Raw genomic sequence first — 22,967 nt, 5'->3', positions numbered from 1 at the left:
AGGATGTACATGTTAACAGGGCTACAATGTAACTGGTAGCAGGATATACATGTAAACAGGGCTGAAAAGTGACTGGTAGCATGATATACATGTAAACAGGGCTGAAAAGTGACTGGTAGCAGGATATACATGTAAACAGGGCTGAAAAGTGACTGGTAGCAGTATGTACATGTTAACAGGGCTAAAATGTAACTGGTAGCAGGATATACATGTAAACAGGGCTGAAAAGTGACTGGTAGCAGGATGTACATGTTAACAGGGCTAAAATGTAACTGGTAGCAGGATATACATGTAAACAGGGCTGAAAAGTGACTGGTAGCAGGATGTACATGTTAACAGGGCTGAAAAGTGACTGGTAGCATGATATACATGTAAACAGGGCTGAAAAGTGACTGGTAGCAGGATATACATGTAAACAGGGCTGAAAAGTGACTGGTAGCAGGATGTACATGTTAACAGGGCTAAAATGTAACTGGTAGCAGGATGTACATGTAAACAGGCCTGAAAAGTGACTGGTAACAGGATAAATAGATAAATACTAATGTTAATGGCAATCAATAACCAATGAACAGCAGCGTAATGGTAGTAATACATCTAATCAATAATCATTTTATGTGTGTAGTTGTTAGCCATTTAACAGTCTTATGGCCAGGGGGTAGAAGCTGTTTAGGAGTCTTGGTCTGGGCCTTGATGGACTGGTACCGTCTGCCAGACGTGAGCATGGAGAACAGCCCATGTCTCAGGTGGCTGGAGTCTTTGACAATTTTTGGGGCTTTTCTCAGACAGATAGTGTACGTCCTGGATGGCTGGGAGCTCGCCCCCAGAGACGCGTTGGGCCATCTGCACCACCCTCTGTAGGGCCTTCCGGTTGAGGGCGGTGCAGTTACCATACCAGACGGTTCTACAACCAGTTAGAATGCTCTCGATGGTGCAGCTGTAAAAGTTCCTTGTGATCTGAGGGGCCATGCCAAATCCTTTCAGCCTCCTGAGGGAGAAGAGGCACTGCAGTGCCTTCTTCACAACTGTGCTGGTGTGAAGGGAGCATGATATGCGTCGTCCGGGTTAGGGGAGGGTTTGGCTGGGGTAGGCCGTCATTGTAAATAAGAATTTGTTCTTAACTGACTTGCCTAGTTAAATAAAGGTTAAATAAATAAATACAAAAATTGTGCACAGGGGCAGTGTCATGCTGAAACAGGAAAGGGCCTTCCCCAAACTGTTGCCACAAAGTTGGAAGTCTAGAATGTCATTGTATGCTGTAGTGTTAAGATTTCCCTTCCTTGGAACTAAGGGGCCTAGCCCGAATCATGAAAAACAGCCCAGACCATTTTTCCTCCACCAAACTTTACAATTGGCACTATGCAGTGGGGCAGGTAGCGTTTTCCTGGCATCAGATTCGTCCGTCGGACTGCCAGATGGTGAAGCGGGATTCATCACTCCAGAAAACGCGTTTCCACTGGTCCAGAGTCCAATGGCGGTGAGCTTTACACCACTCCAGCCGATGCTTGGCATTGCAAATGGTTATCTTAGGCTTGTGTGCGGCTGCTTGGCCATGGAAACCCATTTCATGAAGCTCCGGCAAAGTTTGTTGTGCTGAAATTGCTTCCAGAGGCAGTTTGGAACTCGGTAGTGTGTTGCAACCGAGGACAGACAATTTTTACGCGTTACATGCTTCAGCACTCGGCGGTCCCATTCTGTGAGCTTGTGCGGCCTACCACTTCGTGGCTGAGCTGTTGTTGCTCCTAGACGTTTCCACTTCACAATAACAGCACTTACAGTTGACCGGGGCAGCTCTAGCAGGGCAGAAATTTGACAAACTAACTTGTTGGAAAGGTGGCATTCTATGACGGTGCCATGTTGAAAGCCACTGAGCTCCTCAGTAAGGCCATTCTACTGCCAATTTTTGTCTATGGAGATTGCATGGCTGTGTACTCAATCCACCTATTTGAATGGATGTCCACATACTTTTTTATATATAGTGTATCTTAAGATGAATGCACTAATTGTAAGTCGCTCTGAATAAGAGCGTCTGCTAAATAACAAAAATGTAAATGTAAAACGTGAGTAAATATAAAGAAAACAGGGAAGCAGTAAGTAAGAACAATCTTTTATTTGTGTTTTCGGGAAAGTTCGACTACATCCCCATTGCCAGCACTGAGTGGGCTGGAACAGTGGACACCACTGGTGCAGATGGGTAGTTGTAGTTCAATAAAAGTCACTATAAGAGCTATCATCATCCACGTCAGGGAGATCAGGAACAACATCCAGTTGGGAGAGCATACGTACAATCACTGAGGTGAAAATAGGCTGCAGAAAACCAAGAGGAAAACTGTGGCTAGCGTGCATAGTCCATACACAACTAGAGAACTGAACAGACGTGTACAGTCAGAAGTGCATGGGATTCTACCGCTGTCGTTCTCCAGGTATGAGATGAGCCAGCGAGATTGTGGAATCCATGATCAACAGAGAAACCAAGATGGCCGCCATCCTCTGGGAACTGTATTTCAGAGAAGTCAGGATAGAAACTGTCCGTAGGGGTCATGAACAAACCAGCGGCCCTCGAGGGACCAAAACAGGATTTACATGGTGCAGGGCAGGAAGTGACATAAAAACAAGGATGCATGTCTGAATAGTCTCTCTGTGAGGATAGCTTGAGATCAAAGATGCTTCAATACGAAACAAATCATGTTCATCCAAAGAAATAAAATCATTCAATTATATATAACAGCAACAATAAAGGGGGTAACAATCTTTATAATCATAATAATAGTAATGGTAGTTATTTATAACATGGTCGTTGAGGAAAAGAAGCACTATCACTGGGATGACTGGGCCCTTTCTCTCCCCTGGGTTTAGTGAGTCGGTAGTGAAACATGACACTGGATACTAAGACGATGCTCAACAACACAGAAATGCCGGAAAACTGACAGAAAATATCAACAACCTTAATAAATCAACATTTAAAATTTTGGCTTTTTTATTAGTCCCAGAAATCTGAGAATTTAACACCATTCCGATCGATGGGGAGAGTAATAATAGCATCATCTCGAATGATAACCTATTCCCTAGGTATATGGGAGAATAGGGTCACATTTGATATGACACCCAACCACAAACCCCATCTCCTGGAATACATTTGCATATACGCAGTCATACACGCATCTCATCTCTGCAACATTCACACTTAGCATATACCTATGTAAAATACACAAACTGGTATATTCAATATAGACAATATTTATCTTCTACCAATAATAAGAATGCTAACTAAAATCATTAATATAGTACAGTAACACAAGTGTGCTTTTTCCTGGGTAGTTGGTGGACTATTTAGGAGGGTGTGAAGACATTGTGGTATTATGTATACAATCTACAACCACAGAGACCGGTTGTTAGGATTGGTTAAAGGTAAAAGTAGCCTTTTCGTGATTGGTTGTAAGCGACATTAACCGTGTTGGAATTGGATCAATTCGATAAAAAAAACATAGGAAGGAAGAAAACATCACAATGCAGAGAGAAGATCAAAACGGTCCACTGTAACCAGAACAACTAAAAAATCCTACCAACCCAGCTTGGGCAAGATATTCTACATCAGTTAGAACTGACAGCAATCTAAAAGGACAAAAAGTGACAGAAAGAGAGCGAGAGATGGCCAAGGGCTCAGCAATATGAGTTCATAGTATACATTATAAAAACTAACAGTCGCCCCATCCATTAGCTGTAGTGTGATTGAATGCCCTGCTAGACTTGGGGTCACATAATATTCTCTATATGACAGAGGAGATAGTGCAGCTATAATCAAATGTAAGAGCTGTTACACCAAAGCCCAGACATCTAGACAACTACTAAACAGACCAAACTGTCAGTAAAGGTTGCAGAAGTTGTAACAATATCAAGGACTTGTTATTTACAAACACAGGACAAGTGCTGAAGATTGTGCTGGGTTAATAGTGTTTCTCCCATTTCTCTCTCGCTCTCTCTCTCTTTCACTTTCCTACCATTTCAGCCCAAACCCCATCAGTTAGAAACACAACAAAGAAAACAAATTGAGTGCTGTAAAATCCACAAAGAAATGTTGAACTGTACAATTTTAAAATCATTTTGCTCACTATTTTACAGTTTAAAATGGACTCTGAATCCTGTCTAAAAATCCCTGTCTAACACCTCTAAAATAGCATCTCCTTTATCAATCTACTGTAAAAAGATATTTTGTCATAGCCCTCCATCTCTCTATATCTTACATCTTTCCCATTCATATAGAAAATATACAAAAATTATTTCCAAAATTTGCTCCCCCTCTAGTCTTAATATAAAAATATACAATTCTCCGATATCAAAATCCTCAAAGTCACGTCTTCTCTTCTTTCATCTAAAAGGGCAACAGTCCTCCGGATTATGTAATCTCTCTGTCCCTAACCTTTAACCCTGCCCACTCTGACATCATCAAAATGTGACACCTGAGCTTCTTTATATCCCCCTTCTCATCGTCTCATACATTCATCATCATCATCATCATCGTTATCATCGTCATCATCATCATGTCACCCCATTCCACCCATCAGTTCCTTCTCTTTCTCCTTCTCTTCTTCACTGGTCTCCATGGCGATTCTCATATTTGTTGAGAATGTTGCGGCAGCGACCGAGCTCCTTCCTCATGTCAGCCACTTCCTGTCTGAGTGCCTGGTTCTCTCTCTCCAGAAAGGCGGCGCGGACCGAGATCTGGTTTTCCTTCAAGCGCCGCGCGTCACGAGAACGCTTGGCTGCCTCGTTGTTCTTACACCGCCGGGACCAGTACTTATCATCCTGAAAGAGGAAGACACCGTTAGATATAGAGCTACTGACATTACCTTGTAGAGAATGATCTGACCCTGGACCAGAGGTTAGGGACAACTTCTACCAACTCTTAATACTTCTACCTACTCTCTGACTACCAACCTTGAGGTCTGCTGGCACCAGCATCTTGCGGGCCTTCTTGATCATGGGCTGTGGTTTGAGTTCGTCCTCGCTGAAGCGGTGTCTGCGGGGGTCGAAGGCGTCCTGGCCGGGCACGCTGGACAGAGCCACGTCGGCCGCGTCGGGTTCAAAGCCACCCATCACGTCTGGACCGTTGGATGTGGGCGTCATGAGAGGAGTGCAGGACGAAGAGGAGACAGAGGAACCAGGCGAGCCACAGTCGTCGTTCATGCTCGATTGACTGCCTCCTGAAAGAGAGAGAATCGGTTGTTATTTTTTCTTATTAAACCTTTATATGAACCAGGAGATTCCATGTAGATACATTATGACTCACTGACCTCTCAGGTCCATCAGAAAGCAATAACACACAGCATTTATCTACAAGTCAAAATAAGTCAAGTAAAAGAGCTGTAGAGCTGTTAGGCTGCAGTTACAGACCATGTCCACCAGGTGGTGGAAGGGAGCTACTTCCTGCTCTGAGAAACTAATAAACAGGAACGTTTTTCTTTCTTTCTTTCCAACGATCGTGAGCGTGCGTTTCACTTCAATATGAATCATTTATCATGGAGAAATTTAACTGAAATGGGAACTTTACATATGCAAGAGCACTTTTCTCAACTTATCTGGTGTATAAACATTCAATATCACCCTTTTAGTCAGAGTATATATTTCAATCCTGGTTTAATATTATCATCAACATGCCCGGACTCCTATAAGGCTGGTTTTGACAGTTTTCTTGAAATGTTTCTAAAACTTATACAACCGTCACCCCACCCCTTGAAATCAGTTCCCTATGTTCTATAAAGCTCACTCACCCCCTTTAGGGCCTAATGCACATAACACCTTGACATTCCTATCATTAAGACTCCAAACAGCCTTTTCCTCTTCCTATTCCTCCTCTATGAGAACACAATCAGAACACAGCCTACACTACATCCACCTCGAGTTAAATCAATGGTCTGGAGTCTGAATGAAAACTCAAATCAGATCATTACAAATATGTTCTCCTGTCTTGCCTCATAATTTGTGTTACACTGTAACGACTATGTAGCAAACACATCATCCAACCCGCAATATCAATTTTGGCTTCGTCAATGTTTCTTTTACATAAATATCCGATTTGTCTTGTAAATGTGAATGTGTCGTATTTAAATCATGTCTAAACTGTCTAAAGTTTATTATTGTGACATTGGAATACAACAGAAATGCAGCTAAAAAACAACCTGTTTATGAAGGGTTAAATACAATGTCTACTGACAGTCCCTATCTACTGTACAGCACCACATCTTAATCATTACTATCTCTGTAAATCTCTCTCTTCTGCATTCAAACATTCCATTGGAACTTCAGTATCAGCAGGCAATGGGAACCTCTTCCTCCCCCCTCCCTCCCTCGCTCTCCCTCACTCTCCCTCCCACCCTCGCGTGCCTCTCCGCTCCTCCCAGTCCTCCGCTTGGCCCTGCCTCTCGTTCTCTTGCTCCAGTGCTCACAGCCTCGGCACGTGAAGGGACACTGCACGTGCACATTGCTGTAGCGTGTGAGGTGAGGAGAGATTTAAAGACACGCGATTACAAACACTCACTACACACACACCTACTTCCTCGCCCTCCCCTCCTTATCTCTGTCTCGATCTCCCTATGTACAGTAAGACCTTAGTGCTCAGTAAATGGCTGGTTGGACCTGAATTGAACATAAAACCGACCAAACCAAACCCCTTTGTCAGCGCTGTGAGATCCATAGTTAAATGTCTCCTCTGTCTCTTTCTCTCAGGCAGCCTAAATGTTAAACATAGCTCAGTGTGAAGGGTAGTTTGTAGCCTACAGGAAATTCCTGTCGTTGCTTTCTCAACCCCTCCTTGTTGTTCCCTCTCTGTCAAGTTAACTCAGCGTTAAGGGATTCCATTTGGCTTCACAGAAAATGATGCTTGGTCACCATAGGAGAGGTCAATATGAGTACTGAGGACAACTTAAACAGCTGAATCACATGAAGACTGTGCAGACTCTACTACAGCCTTCTCTTTAAGGACATAGCCGTCCTGTATTGATACAGGGTCACCATGGTATCTGCCATGTCACTGATCCTCCATTTTAGTCCTTCATCTAGTTGCCACTTCACAAGGCCAAAACAACATGGCACCATAATCCTTGCTTCATTTGGCCAAACTGGACCACTGAATACACTGTCGATGCCATGTAAACAACGATACACTGCGATACATTCACCAACCACCCACCACCCTTACAATCCCTTTCCATAGAATCACCATAAACCGTCTCAATCTCCCCCCCTCTCCCCATGTTCCTATTGAAGATGTGTACATTAAACAGATGTACACTGTTCCGTATTGTATCCATGGGATAAAATCATCATAGAAATCCCTGCATGTTGCCCTCCCCTCCTCCAACACCCGGTTCGTGTAACTCACCATAGTCAAGTCCTCCCTGCATGTTGGACTGGGCCACCTCCAGGCCGATGAGCGACGGGGAAGATGAGGATGACGAGGAGGAGGCTGAAGAGCAGGGTGGGGGCGATGAGGGGGGGCACTGGGAACTCTGATTGGGCACCGCCGACTGGGAACTCTGGGATGGGATCTGGGCTGTACTGGAACTGTTTTGGCCGTGGACACCGCCCATGCCGTTCTCTGTGAGGAATTCCTCCAGGTCCATGTACTGCAGCTGGAAGAGGCCTCCTTCCACTGGCAGGGTCCTCTCCCACAAGAGGGGTCCCAGGAACGCAGACTGGTTAAATCCTCCACCTGATCCTCCACCTCCTCCCCCGCTGCCACAGCCGTTACTGTTACTGCTGCTCACCCCGCTGCTGCCGGTACGCATGTTGCAGCCACCGTTCCCGCCACCCAAGGAGTCCTCATCCATGTCTGTGATGGTTCTGTCTTTGTCTGTGATGGTGGGAGAGAGACAAAATGGAGGTTATTGGTTAGTAAAGGATGGACAGGGGTTGGAACTCTCAAGAGTTGTTGTTGTCACATCAAATGTTTGACCATTGGTGCTGTCAGAGGTGGGTTTGGGATTATATACAAATAAAAAGTGTTATGGTATCTCACTAGATACACTCCCTCAAGTCTGGTTCCTCACAAGGTTTCTTCCATCTACACTCTTTGCTTTTTACTTTGGGGGGGGGGGGGGATTTCTTAGGGTCATATGACAGGATATAATTATCTTATGTCCAAAGCTGTAGGCGTTCTTGTAAACCTATTTAATTTAATTCAGTGAGACAAGAGGGTGCTACGGCCCAAGCCTCATAGCTGTTGAGGTCCAGAGGCACAATTATCCAATAGATGCGTCAACTCTACAGATATTGAGAGATAGATGATATCTGTGGAATGGTGTGACAGTTGGATGCATCAGCTGCACTGCTATGTGCACAAACACCACTGAATGCTTCAGTCAGACCGTAACAGATGGTCATACAAGAAACTGCACAAGAATCAAAATCAGAATGCTGGATGAAAAGCAATACCATTTTTACTACATGTATGCATGTCTATGTTTGGCGAGACAAATGAATTTGTGAATATAGGCATCCATACCACAGGCCTCGCTGGTACTGTTTAGCATGTCAGATATTATACCAAAAGATGTCATCTTAATCTGCATGCTAATCTAAAACTATGCCAGGGGATTGGAGGGGTGGAGATTATAATCCATATGAGAACATCATGCTCAGCTCACAGCAGAGTGCAACATGGGATGGCACCATAATTCTATTGGACATTTGGGGGTCATAATTGGACAGTGAGTGACCTTTGTGTTTGGATAAAAGTGTTTGTTATGCCTAATGATCATGTAATAACGTGTTACAGGGATAATGGCATATTGGTTTCCTTACCCTGTAAGCTGTCTATGGATAATGTATGACAGTAGTTCATGCTTTGGTTTAGTTTCCCTGGCACTGTTTCCACATGCTAACGTTTTAGCATTTGTGGCACAAATCCTATTCAAGTCATGGGACCGATATTAGCATGTCCAAATCATCCAAAAGTATCTCAAGTTGTAGAAAGAGGGGGAAGGGAAGCGCTACTGAGGTACACAATAGTACATTTTGGTAGACAGAAGGTGCTCTTTGGTAAAAGGGGTGAATTGGTCATCAAAAAGAAAGGAGGACCAAGGGACTCTTCATATAAAGAATTAAAATTCCTTTATTAGTATGGCATGTTCAATAGAAACATTTCGGCTGCATGGCCTTGCAGCCGAAACGTGTCGTTTTTAAAAAAAAAACCTTGTTTCTATTGAACATGCCATACTAATAAAGGAATTTTAATTCTTTATTTGAAGAGTGCCTTGGTCCTCCTTTCTTTTTGAGTATCTCAAGTTGATTGTGAAGCTCAACAAAGTCATTTATAGATGATTTGAACATGATTACTATCCCATAATTTCCTTTCTGGTTTACTGCTCTATACTATAGGAGTGGTTGGATTCGATTAACATTTTCCAAAGAGCATTTGATCCTACAGTCTTAGAAACAAGGGTTCCAAAAGGGTTATTTGACTGTCCCAATAGGAGAACCTGTTTTGGTTCCAGGTAGAACCCATGTTGGTTGCAGGTAGAACCCTTTTGGGTTCCATGCAGAACCCTCTACATTGAACCCAAAAGGGTTCTACCTGGAACCAAAAATAGTTATTAAAAGGGTTCTCCTATGGGGACAGCCGAAGTACCCCTTTAGGTTCTAGATAACACCTTTTTTCCTAAGAGTGTAAGTTCTGTTCTGAGACAAAGTTTCCTATTGTGGTCTTGAGCTATATTATCAGTGGTAAAAATACAAACTGACCATGAATTAGTTCTAAAGGACAACTTCCACCACCATGTATATCCTATGGTGTGTGTTGGTTGCAGAATGTCAATCATGAATCATTATTCAGAGCTGAGTTCTGTACTGAAGAACCACACCAGTATACCATCTCTGTTTTGTTTCCAAACAACAAGTCAGACAGTGGTGCATGTGTCATGCCATGTGCGTGTGACAATGGCAGGACCAGATATTAAGTTATGCTGGTGAGCACAGCTGTCTTCACTGTACTGTACTCAATTGAGTCAGGTAGACAATGGAGACTGGTAGATACGATTTCAATGAATGTCAGTTACAAAATATGCTAAATAACAGAAAAACAACATAGGCATGCAGTGTCTGTTAGGTAAGTGCTGCAAACTCCATCAGCAACATTGTTGCACTGTAGAGCCTTCAGTGGTAACAGCACGATAACAATGTAACAATCGAATGAAATCAAAGTTCTCTTCTCACCTTTAACGTCGCAGCAGTCTTTGAGAATTGCACGGTCTCCCTTCATCGGATGCTGCAGGAGGGATTTCAAACTAGCCATAGAGTTGAGGTGTCCACCGCTGATGGAGCCACCAGACTGGTTGCAATTCCCGAACTGCGGGCTAGCGCCGGCTGGGAGGTCCGGGGTCAGGAGCTGGGTGAGCTGCCTGGACATAGTTGGCCGGACCTGGTTGTTGATTAGGATCCTGGGGCGCAGACGGAGTCGAAATGACTGGCAGATTGATCACCGCTATTCAATTAACAAGAATATTGAATGAACATTTATTATAGTTAGAATTGGGTACAAACCAGGTGCAATGAATAGTCTATTTGAAATGACATTACAAACTTGTTGAAATAATATAAAACGCATATGTGAGTGCATATCTCGACAAGATATGAGAACATTTAAGTATGATTCCCAGGCTCAGTATACCTGTGTAGCCTAATAATAACAAGCAATAGTTGCAAAACATGTCCCTTTGATTTGCTTAGAATGTCAATAAACATGTTCTTACCTTTCCCTCTATTTAGGCTATGAAGTGTTCTTATATCCACTGTTGTATCATTATAATAGACAGTATTCCAGTAGATATGGTGCAACACTATATTATTGTAGATCCCCGGTGCAGATCAAGATGTTATTCTCCAATAGAGACCAGTTGTAACCGTCAAACTAATGGCTGGTGCCCATGGTCAATTCAAAGGTGGACAAAATAAAATCCGAGCTGGAAAACAATAAGTTGTTGTCGAGAAATATCCTGAGTTGATCAACACCCCAAAAAAATGACGATTCAAATATGATCAAAATGAAACTCGAAGCAAGGAAAAAGAATGTCCTGCTCCACAATGCCAAATGAACAAATAATGAAGAGCGAAAAGCTGAGAAGGCTCTGAGGACGCGCACTATTTGTCCGGTGACAAGCTGTATTACTTTTTTCTTTAAGCTTTCCTGTCGCTCTATCGTTCTTTCGGGAGGGGGGGGGGGGTCCTCTTTTCCCCCGCGTACTTTGTGTAGCCAATGTTCTGAAGCACGGGCTTGGATTTGGGCTGCGCGACGGCTGTCCTCTCAGCTGGAACGAACACGGGCAGTTCACGTGACGTCACAACTCATAGGGCAAGGCGCGAGAGAAGGCATGATTGGCTTATTTGTTCAATATGCATGACACAAACACACAACCCCCCTCGTGCCACACCTCGAGGGGGCACGCCAAGCACTTGTTGTTTGTATGCTCATGGACAGACGGACGGAAACAAATGGACAGTTAGCAATCACCCGCCACCGTTATCATCATGACTTTGAATTAACGTCTTTAAATGACTCTAGCAACTGAGGGGACCTTGAGACATATCCTCTTATAGAACGTTCATCTAGGCATACAAATTATTGCCCAAATAGAGTGCCAATATGATTATTTCATTATAATGGCAATGGGCATAGCACCATTCTATGAGAAAGCAACTGAGTGTAGACTACAGTTTTCCCAGTCCGCTGTAATCCAGAGAAAACGTGAGTGGCTGCCGGGTTTTCAGGCGAAAGGAACACAGCAGCACGTTGCTTCCTAAAAGCAGAATAGCTGTTATAGCGCACATGGCCCAGTCACGAGGAGGTGCAACCCTTATGCATGTTGCTCTAGCTTCGATTGGTTGGAGAAAATAATGTCTCCTCCCCTAGTGAGCGCTTATTGGAAAGAACTAGGCCACCCGCCCCGCCCTACGGATTCCCCCCATGCTACGGCCGCGTGAGACCGATTCAAAGAAGAACAGCGCGAGGTGTCTGCAGTACTGTATTTTAACCCACAGGAAATTGTTTCCTTTTTTTTTGACTGCTAGTCGGACATCGGGAAAACAATATTTACACAGATCCCAGGAACAATATACATCCTTATGAGGATATTACTGTGTGTACCACTCACTTGTTTTCTTTACAAATAGGCATATGCAAACAGCATGAGTATAATTAATGGGGAAACAATTGATACATTGATTTATGATAAACTATCATACATGTGTGTTTACTGCAGAAGTATACTGCAAAACTAACCTTGCATGCCTTCATGCCTGACCTATTCATGATAATGAATCGGTTAGAACAATTTGAGAACGTTTGAGAGAGCATAGAACAGGCCTACAGAAGAGGTAGTTAGAATATAGAAAAGCCTGACAATGACCTTAAATTACACTCACATTGTCTAAAAAAAATATATATTTTAAATCATAATCAATTTTGCTTTAAGCTATAGTAGGCTATATATTTTGTCTGTATACTCTTGTTATTGTGGCAGCACCATCTCACCAGGTCAAATTCCTGTTACATGTAAATGTACTTAGCGAACAAAGGTGACTGATTTGATAGGTAGGCTATAATATGCTTCTTCGGTTGTAGTCCTACATGACATGTGGAGAATGCACTAACACATGAACAGACCATGCTATCTAGAAATTAAAATGATAGTTAGCATTTCATGTTTCTTTTTGTATTTAGACATGAATTATTGATGTTTAATAGTATTTGGTGTTGAAACAGAGGGAATAAGCATAATGAAGTGAAATGTGCATATCCCTCTATAGCAGTTAGTGTGACAGTGCTGCTGCCACATAAAAAATACTAAAGTCAAACCAGAACAACAGACCACAGCTGTCATATTTCATTAAGGTGAACTCTAATACTGTAGTCTACATTACAAAAGCCTATATTCACACAAACTAACAGAACTAGGTCAGTAGGGCAGCCATAACTGCCTTGCAATTCTGGATGTAGACTATGTATGTTTGTATGTACGCATTTATGTTGATGTTCTATCTGTGTCGTACACAAATAGATTTATCTCACACTCGCATGCAAGCATGAGTCTGCAAACACACACACACATTTGTACACACTCGGTCACTCAGTCACTCACATGCACGCACGGCTCAGACACGCGCACTCACTGACACACACAGCTCAGACATGGACACTGCAAGTTCTGACTCTTGAATCCACCACCTATCGGTGTAAAATCCATGTGACTGCCACACTCTACCACAGGGGCCAGAGTACAGTGAGCAGAAATGAGGTGCCTAATGCCATCTAGTGGATTTAACATAATACTGTAGGCTGTCGATGCCCATTATGTATATTTATTTTGGATGGTTGTGAGTTGTGGCCATTTCAAATTGGGGTCATAGAAAACAAAGCAAAAAAAATAAGCATTTCTGGTTGAATATACAACATTAATTGGATTTACCTGCCAATAAGTTGGATAACCATAGTCGTGCTGGATAACCATAGTTGTGCTGGATAACCATAGTTGTGCTGGATAACCATAGTTGTGTTGGATAGCCATAGTTGTGCTGGATAACCATAGTCCTGCTGGATAACCATAGTTGTGCTGGATAACCATAGTTGTGTTGGATAGCCATAGTTGTGCTGGATAACCATAGTCGTGCTGGATAACCATAGTTGTGCTGGATAACCATAGTTGTGCTGGATAACCATAGTTGTGTTGGATAGCCATAGTTGTGTTGGATAACCATAGTCGTGCTGGATAATCATAGTTGTGTTGGATAACCATAGTTGTGTTGGATAACCATAGTTGTGCTGGATAACCATAGTTGTGCTGGATAACCATAGTTGTGTTGGATAACCATAGTTGTGTTGGATAACCATAGTTGTGCTGGATAACCATAGTTGTGCTGGATAACCATAGTTGTGTTGGATAACCATAGTTGTGTTGGATAACCATAGTCGTGCTGGATAACCATAGTTGTGCTGGATAACCATAGTTGTGCTGGATAACCATAGTTGTGCTGGATAATCATAGTTGTGCTGGATAACCATAGTTGTCCTAAGTTGAAATGTATTTGTATATCCATGATGACATCCTGAAATCCATCAGGCCCACACAGCTATTTAACTATATCTGGGACAAAACTATTATACTGATTTTGGTATTTGTAACATTTTTCTCATTATAGAGTCAATACCCACATGATTAGTTATCAGTAACTATCCAGTTCTTCATCATTAGCCTTACATGATACATGGACAAAAAGCACAGCAGAGAACACTTATGTTTTATTCAATGCTGAAGTATAATCAACAACTATCTTTGTTTTAAGTAAATAAAGTGATAGAAATGTACTTAGAACTATTCTTTTTCTTTAGAAGATAAAACAAGGCTTGACAGGGTTATGAACATGATTGCAACTCAGCAAAAAATAGGAGAAGAGGACAGGATAAAATCCAGGTTTGGCAGGTAGACAGATGGAGTTAAACACACATTAATTAATACATGTAATCATAACTGTTTTGCTACTATGAAGGAACAGTAAAAGCTAAATAAAGTACTTTGTGAAAACAGAAACACAGCAGTGATAAGATATTAACACAATATACGTTACAGTGAGCTTTTTTCATCCTGTCTTGATCTCAATATCTTGGTATAAAAGCTACAATTGTTTCCACAGGTATGAAAATTAAATAAAGTGATCATGATTAGCAAGGCTTTTTGTAAGATACACTTTTTTGTCTGGAAGTGGTATTCACTTCAATCTATTAAGATTCTCAAATGTATTTTTAAAGACGTGATTAAATCACTGGGGACATTTTTCAGGACTTTGTTAACTTACGCTTAAAACACGTCCTTTTTGGATGTACTGAATGAATCATCACATAGTGAGTTCACAACCTCCGCAACAAACTGACCAAAAAACACACATGCACCAACAAACAGACTGTCTCTCTACCAACCAGAAGTCTGTGTCCCTCCCTCTCCCTACTCCTACTAAATGCACTTTTTACATTAGAAAATTCCCCAAAAGGGCTCTAGGTGAACATCAACAAGACATAGTACACAGCAGAGACAGAGTTATCATACAGCTAGGGGTATAGAAGGGATGCTAGTAAGGCTGAGGGGGTAGAGTTAAATTAGCAGGTCAAATCACCTAAACATGTCTAATAACTGCACAGTGTCAGCCAAGCATAGTGTCAATGCACTTAAGGGTTAATGATCATATGAAAACAGTAATGTCTTTCAACATCCTCCCATACAGTTTGGATGGAAGAATTCCGGGTGATCCTTGGTTGATCTACAGTAGTTCATGTTGTTAAAACACTCGTTCTAACAGTCAGTGAGTTGAGTTGATGAGGTCCAGACAGACACCAGACCAATTCAATCGCCCCCCCCCCAAAGGCTTTTGTTTTTTAAAGTCCATCTTCTTCTATGTATAGTCCAAAACTGATAACCTCTCCCTTTCCTATCAATGAAAATCTAAACACCACTACCTTAGAAGTCAGCAAGCTCAGTATCTGTACTCTGTAAGCAGGGAGTGCGACATCTCCCCCTGCTCCTCTCTGCTCTTCCTCTCCCCCGCCCTCTTGGACAACTTCAGGCTGATAGCGCCACCTCGTGGCAGTCCCTTGGCCCTATGTCGGCAGGTCACCTTGTGCCTGCGGAGGAGGGGGGCGTTCCAGAAGCGAGCAGAGCAGCGTCTGCAGGAGAAGGACCCTCGGGCGCGATGAGTCGCCCGGTGGATGAAGGCTTCCAGGAGCCTGTGAGACTGCTTCCCACACACACCGCAGCACAGACGCTCCTGGGGGGACAGGACTCTCTGGGTGTGTTTAGCTGCCCTGTGGGCTAGCAGGCCGGCCTGGCGGGCGAACATGGCGTGGGGACAGATGGAGCAGGCAAAACGTTTCACTGGGACTTTGAGAGATGACAGGATTTGTATCTTCATCCCTCTTGTTGTGACCAGCTCATACCCTCCCCCTCCCGCTTCCCCCCCTCGTCTAATCTTCAACAGAAGCTTTTTCTTCCTCAGCTGTTTTTGGAAAACAGACCTCCTCTTCCTCTGGTCTTTCCTCCCCTCGTCTCTGACAAAGCCTGAGGACTCCCCCCACATGTCCCCCCTTCCCTCCCTCCTGTCGGACTTTCTCTTCTTCTTGTGCCTCCTCATGTCATCGTGTGATTGGATGTTCCTGTGGTGTTGTTGCTGGGACTGTGGCTCTGAACGGTGGTGATGATGTGAAGAATGGTGGTGGTGGTGGTGGTGGTGGTGATGGTGGTCGGATGGCAGCTCCGTGAGGGGCTGGAATGGAGCTGTGGTGTGAAGGGTGTGACTACTGGACCCAGCTGGGTAAATGTGCTCCCCTTTCACCCTTGCTGGGGAATGCTGGTGCTGAGGGGGCATGATTGTGGAGTTGGGTGGCAGGGGCTGAGAGTAGGGAGGGACGCTGGAGGCTGAGGAGTGGGCCGTACCAGCATCATAGAAAAGGGGGGAGTAGCCAGCTGGGGGCTGAGGTGGCTGTTGTTGATGACTGTGGGTGACAACACTGTGACTCTGCTGCCCCCCGTGGCCCTCAGTGGAAGGTGCCATCTGAAGGAGGGCGTTGGTGGCTGCCTCGCTCTCTGACGCAGTCCCACTCACTCCACCACCAGCTGCACTGTTTACCCCTGACCCACTGCCGTCCCCTTGTGCGTTGTCAGGGCCGGGGCGGGCCAGGCCGTGCTGTGACAGCTTGTGTCGAGTGAGGCTATTGGAGTAGGCAAAGGCCTTCCCACACACCTCGCAGCTGAACAGCTTCTCACCTCCGTTCTCATGGACCGTCTGGTGATGAGCCGTGAGGTGGAAGTGATGGCGGAAAGACTTCCAGCATATGGCACAGGTGTAGAGCCTGGGCGGGGGCTGGCTGTTGGAGCCTTGAGGCTTGACATCTTGGGGGTATGAATAATAGGAGGAGGAGCTGTTTCCTTGGTTCTGTTCCCTGTCTTGGCCCACACCACATGACGGGTTTGTGTTGAAGTTGTTGAGGTTCTCCCCTCCTGGTGTTGTGGGGACCTCTTCCAGCTCCCCTTTCTGATGGAGCTTCCCGTGCCTCTTGAGGCTCTGGGAGTAGCCAAACTCTTTCCCACACAGGCTGCACTTGTAGTTCTTCTCCCCAGAGTGAACGGTGTGGTGCTTGGTGAGGTGGAAGGCCTCTCTGAAGTGCTTCCCACATGTACTGCAGCGGTGGGGCTTCTCCCCAGTATGGACACGGTCGTGCCTACGCAGGGTCTCGCGGCGTGCAAACCCCCTGCCGCAAACACTGCACAGATATGGCCGCGGGATGTTGCTCGACTCTCTGGGAGCTCTGGGGGTGTACTGCCTGCGTTTAGGGGGAGCGTTGGGGTCTTTGGGCTTTCTGGGTTTCCGGGGACGTTTTGGTTTGGCAGCAGGGTTCTGTGGATCATTCCCCTGCTGTTGGTTGTGGTTCATATTACCACTCATACCATCCTGGTTCCCTGCTCCTCTATAGGTCTTATCCATCCCAGATGTTGATGAAGGGGACCCCAAGGGGCCTAAGTCCAGCCCCCCCAACAGCCCTCCGATGATATCCCTCCTATCGTCGCCTCTGTTCCCACTGTTCATATCACAGTTGGCGGCAGCTGCGGCGGCGATGGCTGAGATGGCGTTGTTTACAGAGCTGGTGACGTCGTCTTCAGAGTCATCCAGGAGAGAGGACAGGGGGAGGTGCTGCTGGTGGTGATGTTGGGTTTGACTCTGAGGGTGAGGGTGCAGCGTCGGGGCCAATGGTGCCTTCCTCAGCGCCGGGCCCGCCATCCCACTGCCACAGGGGGAGGCTCCAGAGTAACACGGAGACGGGTTACCTTGAGAACGGTGGTCATCATGGTAGCCTGTGTAACGATTCCGAGAGTAATCAGTGGGGTATTTACCATCTGGCCTGTCCCTGCTGTTAGCATTCCCTCCCCTCTCTGACTGAAACAGACCACCATCACACCCTAGCCTTGACTTCTGACCTCCCTCACCTCCCATGATCACACCCTCTTCATCTTCCTCAGTTTTCCCATAAATCACCCCTCTACTACCCTGGTAATCCCCACCTCCTCCACCTTCTCCTCCGCCACCTCCTCCCATTCTGCCCTCCCCTACAGCTCCTTCCTTGCTGCTGCCCTGTGGTTTTGATGCCCTACCTGGCTTGCCGCATGTGCCAGAGGCAGCATGGTTGAGTAGAGAGGTGCTCTCACGGAAGCATCGACCGCAGGCTGGACAGCGGAAGGGCTTGTCCTGGTGAATCTTCTCGTGTCGCGTCAGCGACTCACGGCGGTTGAAAGCCCGGGAGCAGATGCTGCAGCCATACGGGCGAGCCTCTGAGTGGATGACGCCATGCTGGAGGAGGTGCCCCTTTTTCTTGAAGTGCTTGCCACAATCTGAGCAATTGAAGGTCTTGTCAGGGCTGGGGCAGGAGGATGAGGCCTGGACTGAGTTGGATGATTGTTGGGAGGACAGCGAGTTAGATTGAGAGTTCAGATCCTGGGTGGAGTGTTCCTGGGTGGAGTGTGGGAGACTGGGGTCAGTTAGTGGTTGGATATGAGTCGGGTTTGGGTTACTGCTGGCATTATTGCTAGTACCTGCTGCCGTAGACTCATGCATACGCAGGTGCCTGCGAAGGCTGGAGAGGTGAGTGAAGGTTTTGCCACACTCACCACAGTTATAGAGGGGCTCAGTGTCAGCCTGTGTAGATGCAGATGGCATGGAGCCCATGTTATCAGGTTTGGATAGGTGAGAACCATTAGTAACCAGGACTGATGCTGCAGTGGAGGAGGGGCCAGAGGAAGAGGAGGATGAGACAACTGATGATGAGGATGAGGATGATGAAGAGGCAAGGAGGGATGGATCTCCTCCCAAACCTGACATGCCAACCCCTCCGCCCCCCCCCCCAACCAGCCCTGGGGAGGGGTCGTGGCCCAACCCCCCTGCATTGCTGCTAGCATTGGGGTTCCCACTGCTGTGGCTGCTGCTGCTGTTACTGCCGCCATCTGACTTCCTCTGTGGCAGGTAGCCAGCCATCGCTTTCTTCCTCCTACTGCTGCTGCTTCCGCCCCCACTGCTGTCCCCCTTGCCGTCATCCTTGGAGAGGGACAGATGAAGCGGCAGGGGGAGCGGCAGGCCTGCTTCCTGCTGCATCAGAGAGGCCAGCTGATTGGAGGAGAGCACTGGGATGCCCTGGAAGTCAAAACCACCCAGGGAGGAGGGCTGGGAGCCTGGGTGGAGGGGGTGGTGAGGGTGGGAGTGCGAGTGGGGGTGGGACAGGGTATGGGGAGGCAGCTGCTGCTGCTGTGGAGGCTGCTGCTGCTGTGGCTGAACGGTAGAGAGGCCATGCGAATGAGAGGAATGCAGAGCTGGAGGCGGAGCAAGGCCTGAGCTGGATCCCTCACTCTGACCTAAACCTATCCCCAGGTGGTTGTGGGTTCCCTGTTGAACCAGAAACTGCTCTAAGCTAGCGTTAGCAGGCACACCAGAGAGAAAGTACTGATTAGCAGCTAGCATGCAACTGAACTGCTGATGAAGACTCCGTGCATCAGACTGGGCCCCAACCAGCTGGTGTCCCAGAGAGGTGACTGCACTGCTACTGGGGGGATTGTTAGTTACCACCGAACTGGAGGGGGAGGGGGAAGAGGATGAAGGGCCAGGTGATGCTTGGGGGATGCCTGGATGCAGAGGGGGTGGTGGAGGGGGGGCAACTCCCAACCCCCCAGCACCCCCACCACTGCTACCCCCAGAAAAGTGCTCGAAGCGGCCGACCCCAGAATGCAGTTGCTCCTGTGCCAGAGCTGCCTCTGTCGGGTGGAAGGAACGCAGGAACTGTGGGTAGCCCGACACATGGCTTGAGCTGCTGCTACTCATCTTGCTTGACTTGGATCTTGAGCTTTGTGAGGACGAAGAAGGTTGTTGTTGTAGAGGGGGAGGAGGGGCGCTCATTTTGGCAAAAATAGAGGCAGAATCGGAAAAGGCGTTGCTTCTGGCCCCTTGGAGGGACCCAAGGCCTAGCCCAGACAGGAGAGCTCCTGAGGTCTCGGCCTGCTGTTGTTGTTGCTGCTGGAGCTGGTGCTGGTGAAGCTGCACCTGCTGCTGATGCTGTAGCTGTCGTTCTAACCCAAGGCCTTTGAACTGATGGGCCTGGTGTCCGCTTAACATCTCTATTATGTCCAAATTGTATTTTCCAAATTGGAACATCTCCCACTCACTGGCACATGGGGGTGCAGGAGCCACACCTCCAGCACCAGGAGCAGCGACAATGATCCCACCACTGCCGCCAACGGACGAGCTTCGGCCGAGGGATCCTGCAGTGCCACTATTTGACCTGGAACTGCCTGAGTCGCCTCGGCTCGATCCCGAACTCCGCCCGATAACACTGCCGGTCCCCCCTGTTCGCGCACTTCGGCTGCTGCTACTTCCGCCCGATCGCCCACTGCCCCCACTCTCCATCCAACAGGAGAGGGAGCAAGTGTGTGGGGAATGGGGTTATTTAGTGTAAAGTGGGGGGGGGGTTCTCAAACGCGAACAGTTCTTACAGTTCTTTTCAACGTGGATACCGTACTCTCTTTTTATTTTGATGGGTTGGTGCCATTTTATTTCGTCTTAAACACTTTGTACAGTTTCATGGGGAGAAAAGGCCTTGTTTTGGTGTGAAATTGTTGTTGGCTGTTGGTCTCTTGGTGTTTTATGGCACAGAACAATCTTTATTAGAGAGCAGTTCAGTCAACAGCTGTTGGTTGGCTGTTTCAGTTACAGTGTTTTCATCCATATCATAATTTCCCTTCATCCACGTCAGTTTATTCACTCATTCTCTGGGAAGAGATGATGTTTTCTTTTCCTCACTGAAAAACAGAGACTACATCAGTCAAAATACATATTTCTGTTTGATAAAAACTGTTAAATTGAACAGCTGACATTTGTAAATACACCAACATTTGTACCATTATGATACACCAAAGTATGTATGATAAAATAAAATTTTCTTTAGCTTAAAATAAATCACACACAACAAAAAAAGGTAACACATATATATATATATATATATATTTTTTAAATAATGTATTTTTTTAATTATTGAAAAGGGATAAAGTAGGTGATGAAAATGCAATCACGAACCTGGAACATCACATTCATAGATGCCACAAAACAAATTACACATGGTTTTGTTAACAATGTGTATATATTTATGTTGTATTATCCAGGGCGCAATTGAAAAAGAGACCTAGGTCTCAATATGTCGTCCCTGTTAAAATAAAGGTTAAATAAAATAAAATTAAACTTAGCAATGATATATTTTTTCAAATGTCAGTCTTACTAAAATTAATAGTTTTCCAAATGTAAGTATAGTATGCTGAATGGCTAATTTATTACTACTGTTATTATAATGTATTTATTGTTTATTACTTGGGTATTACTACTGCATATAGTTTCGTATGAACTGAGCACTGTGTCACACTTTTTAAGTCCCCCTAACTGTAAATAAAACATTAATTATTATGAATTATTATTGCATGTTTATAAGACGTCGGCGAAATACTGATCACGTTATGGAAAATCTTACCTTTGAATTTTGACAGATGCCAATGAGTCAAAATATGTTCCCCCGACAGCGGAGGGAGTTGGATTTTATTTCACAATCGCATCTTTTTGATTGCCTTTCACATTATGTAGATGACCAATCCTGTTTGGAGGACAGAAATTCAGAATCAGCAACTGTTATTCAGCCACTGCAAAAATGGCATAATTGCACAATACTAGCTACGGGAACTACTAACTTTGGGTTGCACATTGCTTTGACAAACATTGGGGGTTTTGCAAAGAAGCGCTTACATGCAAAACTGACAGCTTTTGGTATAACATTCTGCTATTTAGCTAGCAGATATCGCATGCAACCCATACAAATACACAACACACACGGCTTGCAATCTATAGCATAAAAAAATATGCATTCAAAAGCCAATGAATGCCTCTTGGCAGAATGAAATACGAAATTGCTTATTTACCTACACATCCAAGTACAAGTTCAGGATGCGGCCTGTCACGCCTTCCTACCATCTAGCTATCATTCGCTTAGCTCTCCATTTCTGCGTACTGTTTTCGACTCGTTAGCCATAGCCATGTTCACTGATGCTGAGCTAGGTGAATGCTCGGCTCCCTTTCGCTCGAAATACTCAGTATTTGAGGCTACAACCTTTTCCTCGCCATTTGACAGCATCAATCCCCATTGGTAATGATGAGTTGGTGATGTTTTTGTCGGCTTAAATGTTTTGGACGGTCGGTTATAATTTTTTTGGGGGGGGTAAAAGGGAATGACGTGTGCTCACTTAACATTGGTCCTTTCCGGCCCGTGAAATATTTCCGGGTAGCATAACCTGTGGTTCAGTAGTTGTTTTGGATAGCAAGCATGCTATCTATAGCTAACTGATATTTTGCATAGAATTATTCTTATTTACATTTGGTAAAGATGGTATATTATGTCAAATCGTCACCCGTGTAGGTATCCGAATGACAAATAATGTGATAAAAATCCGTCAGAAATAGATTCAGACTCTGCGGGAGGTTGAAGCCATTTTAACTGGCTTCATGCTGCAGCTGGGCATAGCATTCACCAACCAGACTTGTTAAAATGGCTGCCGTGTATTTGCTAACTTGCATTTCATTGTCATTCATATAAAACTTTTAAAAAATGCCTAGATGTTTGGACATGCAGTTGTATGCTTGTCATTCTGGCACATGCGGGGTGACAGGCTGTGTCATGCAAATGTATGTTTCTTTGAAATGTTAATGCATCCCTGGATCAGGGGTAACTCCTGAAGGCTACTGGTGCAGGCTTTTGCTCCAAACCCGTGGTAACATACCTGATTCAGTTAATTAAGGTCCTGGGGAACAGTTATAATTTCTTTGAAATGAAAGCTTGCAGGACAGTATCTCTCCAGGGGGGT

General features: G+C 45.3%; 2 protein-coding genes across 7 annotated transcripts; both read right to left on the bottom strand.

The window, feature by feature from the left end:
- Positions 1-2,092: 2,092 nt before the first annotated feature.
- Positions 2,093-11,390, bottom strand: LOC106605773 (hepatic leukemia factor). Of its 3 annotated transcripts, none has more exons than XM_014201703.3 (5): positions 10,743-11,390; positions 10,207-10,430; positions 7,376-7,846; positions 4,918-5,198; positions 2,093-4,800 (listed from the first exon to the last, which is right to left on the bottom strand). In XM_014201703.3, exons 2-5 carry the CDS (start codon positions 10,397-10,399, stop codon positions 4,585-4,587), a joined length of 1,161 nt encoding a protein of 386 aa, XP_014057178.1. In that variant the 5' UTR covers positions 10,400-10,430; positions 10,743-11,390; the 3' UTR covers positions 2,093-4,584. The 3 variants fall into 3 exon arrangements, with proteins under 3 accessions (XP_014057178.1, XP_014057177.1, XP_014057179.1); XM_014201702.3 differs by having other exon boundaries at positions 10,207-10,474; positions 10,743-11,384; XM_014201704.3 differs by having other exon boundaries at positions 4,933-5,198; positions 10,207-10,474; positions 10,743-11,374.
- A 2,877-nt stretch (positions 11,391-14,267) lies between these two features.
- LOC123728228 (uncharacterized) lies at positions 14,268-22,367 on the bottom strand. 4 transcript variants are annotated; one of them, XM_082960706.1, is made up of 4 exons: positions 22,029-22,367; positions 21,587-21,706; positions 18,180-20,867; positions 14,268-17,882 (listed from the first exon to the last, which is right to left on the bottom strand). In XM_082960706.1, exons 3-4 carry the CDS (start codon positions 20,473-20,475, stop codon positions 15,511-15,513), a joined length of 4,668 nt encoding a protein of 1,555 aa, XP_082816832.1. In that variant the 5' UTR covers positions 20,476-20,867; positions 21,587-21,706; positions 22,029-22,367; the 3' UTR covers positions 14,268-15,510. The 4 variants fall into 4 exon arrangements, with proteins under 4 accessions (XP_082816832.1, XP_045555753.2, XP_082816826.1 ...); XM_045699797.2 differs by adding an exon at positions 21,142-21,268 and having other exon boundaries at positions 14,268-20,867; positions 22,029-22,366; XM_082960700.1 differs by having other exon boundaries at positions 14,268-20,867; positions 22,029-22,366.
- Between the last annotated feature and the right edge of the window lie 600 nt (positions 22,368-22,967).

Source organism: Salmo salar, chromosome 02 (genome assembly GCF_965601325.2).
Source record: "Salmo salar chromosome 02, fSalSal1, whole genome shotgun sequence".
Lineage (NCBI taxonomy): Eukaryota > Metazoa > Chordata > Actinopteri > Salmoniformes > Salmonidae > Salmo > Salmo salar.
Note: the sequence above shows the minus strand (reverse complement) of the source record. Positions and strands in the feature narration are given on the sequence as shown.